The sequence below is a fragment of the Herpailurus yagouaroundi genome, unplaced genomic scaffold, assembly GCF_014898765.1.
Source record: "Herpailurus yagouaroundi ecotype Mexico unplaced genomic scaffold, PumYag 142, whole genome shotgun sequence".
NCBI classification, from domain to species: Eukaryota; Metazoa; Chordata; class Mammalia; order Carnivora; family Felidae; genus Herpailurus; species Herpailurus yagouaroundi.
In genome coordinates this window covers 366671-381826 of record NW_024412397.1, presented here as the reverse complement: position 1 = coordinate 381826, position 15156 = coordinate 366671, and the positions used below count along the sequence as shown (strand labels likewise).

Below are 15156 nucleotides of genomic sequence, written 5' to 3'. Positions count from 1 at the left end.
GGGGGGGGGGGGGAACCCTTGCTCTGGGGACATTTCCTAAAATGCTACCGCAACCAATAAAAAGTGCCACCTCTCCTGCACATACCTCTCTGAGTTCCTGTGGGCAGCACCGGCGTCTGCCCCAGGCACAGGGGCTCCCAGGCCAGGAAGGGGTTTCCTGCCATCGCAGGGAAGTCCGTGTGTGCAGGTGGCAGGGCACCTCTGCCTGGACAAAGCCCTCGCATGCAAAGCCGGGTTGTACCCCTCCGAGTCCTACCGCAAAGAGCCCTGTACCTAAATCTGCAACCACACTGTGACACCCCCCCCCCCCCCGGGGGACTGGTCGTTCTCTGGGAACCAGGCTGGAATAGAACCCGGGGCTGGAACTGCAGGGTTTACACAACAAGCCCCAGCTCTGGGGCGGGGTGGACTGCCTCTCGGCAGACAAGTTTCCCCTGTATCCGCTTCCTCCTCACTCCCAGCCTCACTTCCACACACTCACAAACACACAAGTACCTGGGCTCCACCGCTGGAGTCTATAGGTCAGTGTCAAGTGGGCAAGGGCAGTGAGGAGTAGGGAGGCTGAAATAACGGTCTTACCAGCAGCCAAGAAACGTTCTGGGATCAGAATGAGCTGAGGGTCCCCAAACCACATGCAGGTGAAGGCTGTCTCCCATCGTCTGCTCTCGCACGATGCTCACATCAGCTCCGAGGCAGAAAGGGTCCCCTTGTATCAGATGGGACACACTCTGTCCACAGACCAGGCCATTCGCACCCGGCCTGACACCTGCCCCCCCAGCCCAAGCTTCTCCCTGGGGCAGGCTCCTGGCAGGTGGGAGGCTGGGCTCCTGCCCTGGAACCCGCACTCCCTGGGGCAGGCTCCCCTGCTCCTTCCTTCCTGGGTCCACGTACTCAAGCAGAGGCCAGCAGCGCTCTGCCAGGAGAGAGGGCAGGGAACTGGGGGCCAGGGGAGCCCCCCTGAGTGCAGGCTCTCGGCAGACTGAACCCGGAAGCCTAGCCCTGCCTCTTCCTGATGTGCCAGGTTAGCTGAACCCCCAGAGGATGGGGCTCGGGAAGCCACAAACACACCAAGGGTGGCCGCGCTCTTACAGTGACAGCATTGGGTCTTGCTCAACCCGGGTGCCATAGCTGGTGCCCGTGGGGTTCCCATGCGTGGAGGCCACACTCAGGGTGCCCACCCCTCTGCTCCTCGTTTGGCTCGGCCGATGAGCCCCAGGGGCAAACTGCTTTTTCCTGTGCCGTGGGGCTCGCTCAGCATCACCACGAAGACCTCCAGAAATTACCCGAGTTGTCTCTCCAGGACCAGGTCAGAGGTGGTGGATGGCCTGAGGGACCTGTCCCCTGTCCTCCTCGCCCGGGGCTTCACTGATTCTGTGGGTGCCCCGGAGTCCCCCCCCCCCAAGACTAGGAGAGCCAGTGGAACACCACAGGTCCCAGGAAGGAGGGGCACCTGTCAGCCGTTCTGCGTGGGGTGCACTTTTCCCAGCGAGCCCCAGGTTTGCTTTCCCCTCCCCCACGGTAGCAGCCACCCCGCCTCCCCACCCCCCAGCCCATCGCTGTCCCTTCCACACAGTCCGAGCTCCTGCCGCTGGGCGCCAGGCAGGCCTCTGCTGCCTGTGGCCTCACTTTCCCCCTCTGGGTCAGGGACCGGGAACTCGCCAGGTCCCCACCAACTGCCCCCTCACACACTCTGACAAAATCTGTACTGAAACATCTGCTGTGGGATAGAATTGTGCGAGCCCTACACGTGACACTGACCTTGCCATCTGTTCGAAATGCGCAAAGGCAATGAAGGGGGGCAGTTTGGAAATGTGGCTGTTATCACCTCCAGAATTATGCGGAGAGCTCTGTCCAGCTCCCGGAGTATCACTGACTCGGGAGGCAGGCTCTGACACCAGGTTATGATCACTGGTCAGTGACTTGTCCCAAACCATCAGGCCAGCCAGAGGCCTCTGGCTCACCAGAAACCGTCCTGAGTGTGTAAGGGGTGTGATTTGGGGCCTTGACGTTCCAGAAACCACCCCCCTTACCCTCGGGGCCGCTTTGTGTATATGCAGTGCTTTCCCTCTTGTACCTGAGCCCTGCCTCGTCCCCCCACCTACACCCATCACACCCACCCGCTCCCCCCACACCCACCCTGGCTGAACTGTGTGCTTCTGGACAACCTGGAGAACCGTGCGGGCCGAGCACGGCAGCCCCAGGATGGAACCAGCTCCAGCATCGGTGCTGGGGAGTCTGAAACCCTCCCCCATACTTGCTGCCCAGAAAATCCCTACACACTTTGCTTTTGGGAAAAACGCACCCCCCCCCCCCACACACACACTCTCTCTCTCTCTCTCTCTCTCTCCAGTCCTTGGCCAGCTGGAGACCGGGACAGCATCAGTGGCCCCAGAGCCGTGGGCAGGGCCACGGCACATTCACAAGCCTCCATGTGTGTAAGTTCTCCGAGGCCCAGCAGGATGAGATAGACCGTGGCGCTCACCCCGGAAGCTGTGACAGCGTCCCCGCACTGCTCCCACCTCCCAGATGCGGTCCTGTCAGAGGAAGGGCCATGAAAACAAACAGGAGGCTTAAGGCTGTGGAGGGTGGCCTTCACCTGTTTTTAATTGGGGCTGTTAAAACCTGTGCCCTCCCCCCGACAGACAGCTGTGTCCAGGGCTCAGGGCACGTGCTGTCCCGGCCAGGGTGACAATGGCCCCGTGGCTCTCCGCTCTGAGAGGCTCTCTGCTCGGAGACTCCTCCGAGGGACACGGCACTCTCTCCGTGCCATGCCCTGCTCGTCAGTGGAGCCGCAGGAAGAGGCCGCAGGTGAGTTTTCAGGAACACAGATGGGTTCACAAAAAAGACACCTTTGTATATTTTGCCGCCTTTCATCTTACTGTGGAAGTTTTCACTGCATGCATTAACTTAATTAAGTTGACTTAAGTAACACATGATCAGAAAGCAAATAAAAAGCCACCGCCAGGCAGGACTGTTGTCCTGCGGCAGTAAGCGGCCCCCAGGGCCCACGCCGGGGATGTCCGCTGCCGGAACGAGGGCCACACCTGTGTCACCACCTTGGATCGGCCCAGACCAGACTCACTCTCAGACTAGAATCCAGGGCTGGGGGGTGACGCATCCCAAAACTTAAACTATCACTTCCACGTACCTTCACTTTGTGTATCATTTTGACATTTTTTGTATCTTGCCCCCCAGTGTAAATTGTCTCCAAGAAAAAAAAGAAAATTGCTCAGTGCAAACAGCTTCGGCCGTACTTGCCATACAGAACTGTCGATTATTCTTGAGACACAGCTCTTGGCCTAAAACAAGGCACTTCCCGCCCTTCCAAAGCATTCCACGGTCGGGGCCCTGCCGGCACAGGGCCGTCACCGGTCCGGGGCTGGCCTGCCTGGGGAGGGGGCACCTGAGTGAGCAGCCCGGGTCTCACAAGGACAGCCGCACCCCAAGGAAGGGGCGTCCACCCTTCCCTGGAGACCCTGAGGTGAAGTAAGGGCGGGGACCGGTTCCTCCCTCTGTCCTGGGCCCTCGCTCCCGACTCCATTCACGAGGCCACACTGGATCCGCGAGCGGTTTATTGATTCACAGTCACCACACTGACAGAACGGAGCGCCCCCCCACCCCCAACCTGGGCGCGGCCGGTCACCACTGCAATCGGTGACGTTTTAATTCGGAGGCAATTACTGCTGCAGACATGTCCCTTCATTTTTATAAACTAAGCATTTCTAGGTCATCTCACAGCCATTAACTCGGCAGGATCCTCGCTCAAACACGCAGGAGTTTTTGAGGAAAACTCTGGAGGAGGGAACGGCTGTGCACAGCAGACACCACTAGGGCTGTGGCACCCCGGTCAACCCCTCCCTCCCCCCCAGAGCTGCCCCTCTGCCCAGCAGAAGGGAAGCCACGTGGAAGCATCCAGAACACAGGCTCTGGGGGCCTGGGAGCTTGCCCAGGGCTGCTGGGCACGGCTGAGATGCTCATGTGACAGTGAAGGGGGGAAATACGGGGCGACCAGAGTCACCCAGCAGCCCCCACCGCAGCCAGATGCAGGGGATGTGGAGGACCAGGGGTTCGGCGGGCAGAGATGCCGGGGCCAGGCCCCCTACCCCGGAAGGTCACCCCAGGCCTGAGGGCCCAGAGTGTGGGGTATGGGACTGGCTCGGCAGCAGGGACACGGGCCACGCGTGTCCCCACTCCTGGCCCGCAGACCGGCCCCCTGTCCTGAAGATGGAAGGCTGTGTGCTGCAGACACGTGCATTCCCCAGGATACAGGGAAAACGCCCCGCAAGGCAGCCCTCCTTGGGGGACCCGGTCGCGGGCCCCTGGCTTTCCTGGGAGCACACGCGGGCCACCGGCACCCCACCACACCCCCGAGCCCCGGCAGGGTCCACACCGGTGCCTGCCAGGAAGAAGCCAGCGTAGCAGTGAGGCCCAGGGGGCCCACAGGACAGCCCTGGGCCCCACTGCCGAGCTGACGGCCGAGTCCTGAGTCCCGTGAGGCAGCTGCACCGCAGGTGGCCCCGAAAGGGCCAACTCTGGCCCGATAATCAAGAACACTCGTGACGCGCGTCCTCACGGCCTCCTTTCCACATGTATCAGGCGGGCTCTGCGCCCGGGCCCTTCTGAGACCGGGCTCTGCACTCCGGAGGGGCTTCATGGTGTCCTCTGTCCTGTCGCAGCCCCAGGTCAGCCTCTCCCGGGTTTGTGAGCACGTTCCAGGCTGCAGACAGGCGTCTTGTGAGAGGAAGGAAGAGAACGCTCACTTTTCCATCGCCCGAAAGCAGCCGCAGCCCGGCCCTCGCTGTGAACCCCACTGGCGCCCGTCCTCGGGGCGGGCGGGCACAAAGGCCGGCAGCCAGGCCCCCCCACCGGCCCACCCCAGACCCACAGAGGCTGACAGAGATCCCGACGGCTGAGACCCCTCTGGGGCCACGGTGCCTGCCCGCCCCGACGGGGAGGCCGGGCGGCCGGGCGGCGCCTGCGGCCGGAGACCGCCACGCGTCCTTGTCCTCCTTCCCGGCTGCCTCAGAGGGCCTTGGCACTGGCGGGGTGCGCCGCGTGGGGGGCGGGCTTCGGGGGGTGGCGGGCGAACGCGTAGGCCTGTCCCAGGATGGCCAGGTCCACCAGCACCTGCAACAGGCCACACACGGAGAACTGCAGGGGCGCGCCGTTCAGCAGGAAGTAGGCGGTCTTGAAGGCGTCCCCGCTGGTCCACATGAACACCATCTTGATGCTGCAGAGACACCAGCCAGGGGTCAGGAAACAAAACGGGGCTGGGGGCTCAGCAGACGGGGCAGTCGGGGGACACCGGCCCCAACCCGTCCCTCCCATCCCTCCCATCCTCGCCATGAGGGCCCTGCATGCCCCGCCACGGGGACAGGGAGGCCCTGCGGCCGGAGGGGCCTCAGCTGTGCGGCGCGGGAAAAGGCCGACACAGCGGTGGGGCCCCCACGGCCTCACAGGTGCTCTGCCCCTCGCGGCTGCGGGCACGTCTGTCGCGTGCCCCTCAGGAGACTCGCCGTGGCCTTAGGACAGGGGAGACCACCCCTCCCCACGCTGCATCCCAGGGGGCCGACCAGGCAGGGGCAGCAGCCACAGCCACAGGACTTCAGGACGGCCGCACCCGGCCACAGGAGCCTGGCCCAGGACAGGTGGTGGCCCCCTGAGCCTCAGCTTTCTCTTCCTGGCCGCGGAGCCCCCCGTCTGCACCCAGGGGACCAAAGCAGGGGCTGTCAGGAGAAGCGGAGCAAAGCCGGCCACTCTCGGAAATCCCTGCCCGGCCAGAGCCCGCCCCTCCACGCGAAAGCTCACTGGAGGGTGATTCCCTTCCCGGTCACGGACGCCGACCCCCCTCAGACACCTCAGACCCGTCTGTAGGGGGAACAGGGACCCTTGGTGAGGAAAGAGGGAACTGTCACTCACGTCACTGCCCCCAGCCCACATGCACACCACCGAGCCCTGGCTCCCCGAGCGACGAGCGGAGCACCGCTGTGCCTTCCCGCGTACGCTATGTTTAAATCGGACCACCTCCGCCAGCAGGCCGAACCTTCTCCAACTAACGAAACCAGGCCACAGAGTTTGGGGGTGGTGCCACCAGGCAGCAGGAAGGACAGTGAAGTCCCCCAAGCAGACAGGGTGCCCGTCAGAGCCGCAAGCACCAGACTTAGGAGAACTTACGTCGAGGGCGAGGCAGGCGCTGTGGGCTCTTGGAAGCGGGCACTCCTCCACCCCAGAGCCCTGGCGTTCGGACAACCTCAAGCCCCAGGCTGGTTCTGACAGAACCGGGTGAGGAGCCCCGTCTCCTGAACCCCAGCGCACGGAGGCAGCAGGCGCTCAAACACTGCTCTTGGTCCCATCCTCCGCCCGCTGAAGTGTCACACTGGCCATGCAGAACCGACGGGAAGCGGAGAAATCTCCTGACCTTTCCGCTCACGACAGCCTGAGGTTCTCCGGGACGGCCGCTGGGGAGGTGGCCTAAGGCCGAGCTCCATCCAGCTTGTCTGTGGGCAGGCATCCACATCCAAACGGCCCACGGATACATCTCACTTGGCCTGTAGTGTTGGCTCACGTAGTATTTCAAAATGTTTGTTCTGAGTTAGCTGATAACTAATTCTGCATTTTGAAAATCCAGATTTATTATATGTAACACATCTTTTCCTGGCTGCTTTCCACATTTAACGTTGGTTTTTAGCAGATTGTGATGTGATACATGTTTGGGATTTGCCAAACGTCTGAAATCTGTGTTTATCTAACATCAAATTTGGAAAATTTTTAGCCATTACCTCTTTAACTATTTTTGTCTGCTCCACACTCGTCTCCTAAACTCAGACGACATCAATGTTAGATGTTTTGGTCCCGTCCCTACGTCCACATTTACCCCCAGTTTTTCTCTGTTGTTGAGAATGTACGATTTTTATCGATCTGTCTTCAGGTTCAGACTCTTTCTCCTGTTACCTTCATTCTGCTACTGAATTAACGAAGTACATTTTTATTTGGTTTTCTGTATTTTTTAATTTAAGATCTTCTATTTGGTTCTTTTTTAATTTTTTTTTTCAACGTTTATTTATTTTTGGGACAGAGAGAGACAGAGCATGAACGGGCGAGGGGCAGAGAGAGAGGGAGACACAGAATCGGAAACAGGCTCCAGGCTCTGAGCCATCAGCCCAGAGCCCGACGCGGGGCTCGAACTCACGGACCGCGAGATCGTGACCTGGCTGAAGTAGGACGCTTAACCGACTGCGCCACCCAGGCGCCCCATTTGGTTCTTTTTTATAGCTTCCACGTCTTTGCTGAGATGTTCTGTTTTTCATTCATCTCCAGAGTGTCCGCTCTCGCTCTCTAGAGTGGTTTCCAGCGACCACAGTGCCTCTGTCACCTGGTTCACGGTCCTTGTTGTCAGCTGGTTCCCGTGTCCTTTGACAGCTGCTGAGATCTTCCTGGTTCCTTCATATGTTGAGTAATTTTGGTTTGTATCCTGGACATTGTTAACATATAATGAGACTGTATGCCTTATTAAACCCTATGGAGAATGTCGGGTCTTGTGTTCTAACAGCAGCCGATGTGGGCTGCAGGTCAATTCAGCTCAGTTTTCAAGGCGTCTGCAGAGCCACCTGGGTCCGGACTGTGCAGGCAGCACTCAGTGGCCGGGCTGGGATGTGGGTGGTGGTCCTCCCCAACATTCAGTTTTCAACGCCTCTGGGATGTAGGTTAGGGCCAAGTCCACGCGTGCATAGCTTGGCGTGAGCCCAGGAGTCACATGCAACTTTACAGGATCCCTGTCCCAAGATGTTCCTGTCCATCTCCCTGACTCTGTGCCTCGGGGACACTCCTTTCCCAGGTCCTCTGGCTGGAAAGCCAGGGCTTTAGTGTCCAGGTCCACGTGGTGGCAGGGTGGAGGGAAAGAGCCACAGGATCCCCCTTTACTCTCAGGGGCAGGTGTCTGTCCAGCCACCGCTCACACGGCCCCAGCTCGGCAGACAGCCCTTCAGGATTGGGACTTGCCTGGAGCCAGGACATAAGAGCAAGGCCAAAACAGCAACGACGACAACCTCGGGCGTCTCCTCGCTCTCTGCCCTGGAGGGGGCCCTGCCCCACGCTGGGACCAGTGGAGGAGGCCCCTCGTGGAGCTCTTTCCACCCTACCCAGGGCACAGTGCTGAGTTCCAGGCTGGCAGAGATGGACGGGAAAACGGAACTCAGGTCAGTCATCCATGTGTCAAGTTGCAGTCTCCTTCCCGTGACCTGCCCGCGCCGGCTGACTTCTTGGAGTCCCCACAGCTGCTCCGTGCCTTCTGTCCGGGCCTGCAGTCGTGCTCAGGGGGAGAGATGGGCTTGCCCCGTGCAGCCTCGTGGAAAAGATCCGAGATTGGAAGTTTGGGTCTGCCTTCTGCCACTGGCCGCCTTCCCCGACTGGTCCCTGTGGACATCGGACCTGGTCCACCCTGGGCAGCACGGCCGAGGAGCAGAAGGGACGGTGCTGGCTGCTGTGACATTTCCCATGGGGATCTGTCACCTGCGGTAATCAAAACCCTCCACTTCCCACCCCGTGCCTCTCTCTCGGTCTGAACTGTCCTGGTCTGGAGCACCAGCTGGGGATGTCTGCCTGTGGGTGACTCGGCATCATGGCTCAGGGCCTCAGTGGGGCCGCAGGGCAGGGACTTGGGCTAATGGCACCCTGAGAACCGGGGGAACCGTGGAGGTGGGGGGCACACCACGGAGACGAGCTGAGTGAGGGAAGCGGGGTGAACGGGGGACAGAGCTGACAGCACGCGGTCCCCTCCAGGCCTGGGCTGGGCCACCAGGAGGCCGCAGGCACCTGCCAGACTGGGGCCCGGGTGCACGGAGCGAACTGCACCGCGGAGGGCCGGCCTGTCCAAGCTGCTCACAGCCCCCACACTCACGACACCACACTTTCCGAGGAAAACCCACAGCCACAAAGCAAGCGCCTCAAGGAGAAGCTCCAAAAGCAAGCGAGGTTTCTGCCATGAAGACAGGAGGGAAGCAACGGGCGCTCAGAGGAAGAGGCTCGTTCCATTCTACGGACTCAGCCCTCAAGGCACGGTCTCCCCCAGAGACCCCCAAGTTTAGGAGGGGACTGACAGACCCTCCTCAAAACACAAGGAAAGCCTAACGAGCCACAGAGACAGTTCCAGCTCAGGCAGCAGGGTCGGGCAGACGGCCGGGCTGGAGCCTTCTCAAGTGGGGCTTTGGGGCTGCAGCCAGAGCCGGAGGGACACCAGCCTGGAAAAGCCCTGTGTCCCCAGCCCCTCAGGGCCAGGCCATTCCTGGGGTGAGGGTGCCGGTCCTTCGACGGCCCCCTGGCCAGAAGCTGGCCCCTCCCTCCCCTGGTGGCTCGGAGAGAGACAGGACTCCACACAGCGGCACTCCCTATGGGGCAGGCAGAAAATGCAGCTGAGGTCAGTCCCGGGACCCGAGGCCACCCCTCCCCTGGCGCCCTGTCGGAGCCCCTCTGGGTCCTGAGTGCACAGGTGCACGTGCAGACGTGCGGTCACTGCTCAGACGTGAGGTCACCTGACGTAAAGAACATTTTTAGCCGCGCAGACCAGACGCCTCACCCAGCCTCGGCCCTTGAGTCAGCTATGGCTCGGGGTCAGGAATGTGACAGCCTCGCTGAGGTCCCACGACCAGCCGCCTAGGTCAAATATTAACCAAGTTGTTCCCGCCCGTCTGGTGCAGGAGAAAACCAACACCCTGAGCAATCTGCTTATCAGGAAGGAACGCCCCTGTGCAGACAGCAAGGACTCTGATGTACAAGCTCATGTTGTCACCCCAAGACTGTGTGGTGCCCTGCCCCCAAGACTCCCAGGACCTTCAGTGAGCTGTGAATTCCCATCACTTGCAGCAGCTGTGGGACGGAGGAGCGAGCCGCAGAGGTCGGGCTGTCACTCTTCAGTATGTCTGGGGTGTCTGGAGTGCCACCCAAGGGAGACCCCGACTCCTCCTCCTACACGGAGCCCAGGGTTTCCACCACGCAGGAAGCCCAGCTGGTCGCCTCCCAGGCCCCAGGCCATGTCCTTCCTGCTCAGGCTGGTAGCCTGGGAGCTGGAGTCCTGGTCAGGCCACCAGCTCCTCCCACACCTGGCCATCCCTACCCCCTCCCACTATTTTAATCCCAGCTCCCATTACCTCATTCTTGGCTCCTGCATTTTTTCCTCTCAGACTACTCCTAAAATACCTCTCACCTCATCCTTGCCCTGCCCCGCAGTCCAGAAAGCCTCCCCCACAGCACACAGGTCAGGCAGGCCAAGCCCTGTGGCCTCCCCAGCCCTCCCCTCACGAGCCCAGGCCCAGACCTTGCCCTCCTCCCACCCATCAAACTCCACCCAAAACACATCCCAAAAGAGCAGGTTTTTGTGACCTTAGGTCAGACAATGGTTTCTCGGGCATGACAACTAAAGCATAAGCAACACACACACACACACACACACACACACACACACACGCTGGACTTCATTCAATTTAAAAATCTTTTGTGCTGAAAAGGAAAATATCAGGAAAGTGAAGACAATCCACAGGATGGGAGAAAAACCTTGCAAATCATATACCTGACGGAGTTCCAGTATCCAGTGTAGATAAAGAAATCTACAACTCAGTAATAAAAAGACAAACGACCAAATTTAAAAACAGACAAAAGGTCTGAACAGACATCTCTCCATAGACGTATAAATGGTCAAGAAGCACATGAAAGGATGTTCAGCATCATTAGTCATTTGGGAAATGCAAATCAAAACCACAACAAGATCCCTGGAGACACCCACCAGGATAGTGGGGACGTGGGGGAGAGCGCAAGCAGGGGAGGGGCAGAGAGAGAGGGACAGAAGATCCAAAGCAGGCTCTGCATTGACAGGCTGACAGCAGCGAGCCCGATGTGGGACTCAAATTCACGAACTGTGAGATCATGACCTGAGCCAAAGTCAGACACTCGACCAAGTGAGCCACCCAAGTGCCCCAAAACTTTTAGATTTTATAAAGCCCAGCATGTATTTTTTATGTTGTTTCCTGTGCCTTTGGTGTCACATCCAAGAAATCACTGCCAAATCCAATGTCATGATGCTTTTCTCCTGTTTCCTTCTAAGAATTCCATTGCTTTAGGTCTTACATTCAGGTCTTTGATCAATTTTGAGTTAATTTTTGTATACGGTGCCAGGTAAGAGTCTAATGTCATTCTTTTGCATGTGGATATGCCATTTCTCAGAACCATTTGTTGAAAAGACTGTCCTTTCTCCACTGAATGATCTTGGCACCCTTTCCGAAAACCACTTAACCATATACGTAAATGTCATTTCGGGACTCTCTAGACCCCTGGTCTATTTGTTTTTATGCCAATAACACACTGTCTTGATTATTGTACTTTTTAGTTATTTTTGAAATCTGAAAGTATGAGTCTTCTAGTTTTATTCGAGATTGTTTTGACTATTTGGGGGTCCCTTAATATTCCATATGAATTTTAGGCCTGGTTTTTCTATTTCTGCAAAAAAAAAAAAAAAAAAAATCACTGGGATTTCGACAGGGATTCCATTAAATCTGAGATTGCTTTGGGTAGTACTGACATTATAACAATATTGAGTCTTCCAGTCCATGAACATGGGATGTCTTTCCATTTACTTATGTACTTATGTCTTAAATTTTTTTCAGCAGACTGTTTTGTAGTTTTCATTGTACAAGTCTTTTATCTCCTTGGTTAAGTTAATTTTTTTTCAGAAAAAAAATTTTTTTTTAGGTTTACTCATTTTTGAAAGACAGAGAGAGACGGAGCACAAGCAGGGGTGGGACGGAGAGAGGTGGGGGGACACAGAATCCGAAGCAGGCTCCAGGCTCTGAGCCGTCAGCACAGAGCCCGACGTGGGGCTCGAGCTCACGCACCGTGAGATCATGACCTGAGCCCAAGTCGTACACTCAACCGACTGAGCCACCCAGGCGCCCCTCCTCGGTTAAGTTAATTTCTAAGTATTTTACACTCTTAATATTACCATAACTAGAATTGTTTTTGTAATTTCCCGAGCGTCCTGCAAGCTGCTCTTGGTGGTACTGGGGGAATTAAGCTGTTGTGTCATTTCCCACATTAAGAAGCTTGAATCTCCTGCCTCTGGCGATGTCTGTGGACCCAGCTTCCTCTCCGTGGATCACGGCCTCCAACCTTGGGCGCTGGCAGCCTCCACTCTGGCCTGCCTCTGACCCATGGAGAGTTCTTTCCCATCACAGAAGTTGAACTTGGAAAATTGAGACAATGTTGGATTCAACTGCCCGGCTATGCCCTACATGCCGGATACAGTAAGTGGCCTACAGGATCTGACCAGTAAACAGTGACAGTGCAGGTGCAGCAAGCACACAGATACAGGCAGGTGGGCTTGGAAGCAGCAGGTGTGGGATCAACATGAGCCCACTTTGAGCACGCTGTGGCCACAAATCAGGTGGTCAGCCTCAGTGAGTCCGCAGGTGCCAAGGGTCCCCAGAGGAGGGGGCACCATGCCCCAGCCACCGGACAGGCCTCCCGCCGCACATTCGTATCTGAAAGTGCACACTAGTCGTCTTCTGTCATGCTTCAGTGGAATAGACATCCATCCAGGGAGAAGTGGGGAGGGAAGGGCCTGTAAGCCATATCACGGGAGAGGGAGCCAATGCACCTGAGGAGGGTGAGAAGAGGCCCCCGGGGAGGTAGGGTCACGATGCTGCCTTCACACACACACAACCACCCTGGGAGGGGCTGAGGGTCTGCATGGATCTAGGCAAGAATGCATGAGAGGTTCAGGTACTACTATAGGCTTCGAAGAGAGCCCTGCACAGCTGTACGTGCTGCACGGGGAGGGAGCTCCCCATCGCAGGAAGCGAGCAAGTGCCAGAGGAACAACCAGGAGGAATGGCAAAGATTCTGAACCAGCCAATCCGGGGGGCCCCTGGGATTCCAACGGACACCCCGTTCCAATGGCACAGGTGACTCTCATCAGGCCAGGCCAGGGGAGGGCCCTACCCAACGCCTTCAAGACTTGCGCCCCACCGGCCTCCCGTTACTCGGAGGACATCTGAAGTCACGGATGGCATCGGCACACCTGTTCCGCCCTGACAAGAGCGAATCCCATGACACAGGGCCCCCACCGCTGAGTGCGCCTCTGTGCTCCGCAGCCAGAGCGCTGTCCCCTCACCCCCCCCTTCTGCACTCGGCACGTCCCTCCCACCGTCATGCTGCAGGGCCAGCCTGAAAGAGCAGTGCTCAGATCCTGCACCGCACACCTGCCTCGCGAGAAGGCCGTGGCCTCCCCCAACCCGTCCCACACTCACGTCTCTGCTCACACACCCAGACATCAAGGGCCAACGTGTTCAAACCTACACTGCTCTTTACCCGGCGGTTTCACAAGCGTGACCGAAAACACGGCAGCCGTGTTCGTGCACATTCCGTTCTTACCAACTTGGAGGCACTGGCACCCACCATTGGGTCCAGCGAGAGCCGCAGGGGCCGCCTACCTCATTCCCTCAGTGGACTGGTGGCGATAGTTGCGGTAGAGCTGCGGGACACCCAGCATGGCCTCGGTCAGCACGGCCAGGAAGCCCAGGGTCTCCACAAACAGGGCCGAGTCGATGGACAGGTACGTGATGTAGCCCGCCACGCCCGTGAAGGCCACGACACACTGCACGTAGTCCCCGAAGCTGCTCCAGTGCCAGAAGTGGCGAGGGTCAAAGTCTAGGGCGAGAGGCGAGACAAAGGTAAGCCAGGCGTACGGGTCAGGGCGCCGTGAGGAGAGGACATGAGCGGAGTGAGGAGGTCAAAGTCAATGGACGTGAGATGGACGTGGGCCGTGGGGCTCCGTGTGCTCTTGGCAGGGCCCTTGTGAGGGAGCTTTGATATTAGTCACCGTAAAGACGTTAAAATCCTTAAATCCTGTGATAGTATAGTGCAGGGGTTGTACCGGAGCCTCTGAAGTCTCTTCCCTGGGTTAGAATCCTCACCCCTTCCTCCACAAGTGGATCAGTTAACCAGGTGTCTCGGTGTCTTCAGGTGTGAAAGGAATAAGGTAACCTACCTCCTATGGTTATTCTAACGGTTACGTGAGTTAATCTTACAAACCCAATAAAGTGCCCGACCCATAATAAGGGCCAATAAAAGTATGTACTTATCATCACTACACAGTTGATAGAATGTTATCGTTCGCCTGACAGATAGATGTGTCCTGCAGAAACCAAATCCATAAGCACTCACAAATCGGCAAACTACGTGAAGTTCTTGGGCTTTGGCAGATAAACACAGGAGGTCCTGGGGACAGAAGCGGCGTCAGGGCAGGTCAGGGAAATGGGGATAAATAGAAAGAGGGCTTGAGGGTGCAGGATGCACCCGATCCTGGCCCAGCCCTTAGAATGGCAGGATCTGGAGCCAGGGCACCTTGCCGGGACGAGGACCCAGCAAGGGCTGCAGGCATGGGCGCCAGTACGGGGCGGCGGGTCCGGCCCTCCAGGGCCCGGGAAGTGCCGGCAGGGAAACATTCAACCTGCACACATGTGCCTGTCCTGCCAGCCCCGCCCCCCACCCCCTTTCAGGCTCCATTCCCTCACTCTGCGTGAGAACACTGCCCAGAGTCTGAGCTAGAAAGGGGGAGCGCAGGCAGGAGGCGGGGCCTGGTTTGCAGGTGTGACGTCACACCAGAGTGGGGGTCACCTCCTAGAGCAGGGCGGGGTATGAGCCAGGCTTGCTTCAGGAACAAACCCCAGCTGTAACACGGGGGTGGCCTGAGCGTGCAGGGGAGCTGGGGGCAAACACTGAGGTGTTCCCTACAGAGAGTATGAAGTCATGAGAGGATGTGACAAGGGGGCGGATCTCAGACCCGGATGAAGTTCCTGACTTTGTGCCCAAGGAGTGGAAAAACAGGGTCAGAACCGAGAACCTGGGCCAGGACAGGGATGGACTGCGAACAGACGAGCTGAGGACACCAGGCGAGGTCCAGGGGGCTTTAGGAAACAGGGTCTGAGGTCAGTCGGTCACAAGTCTTTCTATTTTAGGTTCCCAAGGAGCAGGTCAACTGGCAAATGACTAACAGAATACCTTCATTACAAAATTTCTGAGAGAAGACTGAGACCGGACCCTTACCTTGGCAGACACAAAAATTACCTCAAAAAGACCTAAACATGAGAGAGAAAACGGTAAGACTCTCAG

At 58.0% G+C, this 15156-nt stretch overlaps 2 protein-coding genes across 6 annotated transcripts in view; one reads left to right on the top strand and one right to left on the bottom strand.

Moving 5' to 3' along the window:
- KCNG2 (potassium voltage-gated channel modifier subfamily G member 2) overlaps positions 1-3982 on the top strand; it is a 58375-nt gene extending 54393 nt beyond the window's left edge. Inside the window, exons 5-6 of the mRNA XM_040479514.1 lie at positions 2643-2808; positions 3870-3982. Of these exons, the coding sequence (XP_040335448.1) occupies positions 2643-2808; positions 3870-3982 (279 nt within the window). The remainder of the gene's footprint in view (positions 1-2642; positions 2809-3869) is intronic.
- SLC66A2 (solute carrier family 66 member 2) overlaps positions 3556-15156 on the bottom strand; it is a 52548-nt gene continuing 40947 nt past the window's right edge. For 4 of the 5 annotated variants that reach the window (XM_040478522.1, XM_040478520.1, XM_040478521.1 and 1 more), the window contains exons 5-6: positions 13476-13692; positions 3556-5230 (exon numbers count right to left, since the gene is read on the bottom strand). In XM_040478522.1, the coding sequence (XP_040334456.1) occupies positions 5023-5230; positions 13476-13692 (425 nt within the window). In that variant the 3' untranslated portion in view covers positions 3556-5022. The remainder of the gene's footprint in view (positions 5231-13475; positions 13693-15156) is intronic. The other variant, XM_040478524.1, reaches the window with a different exon arrangement.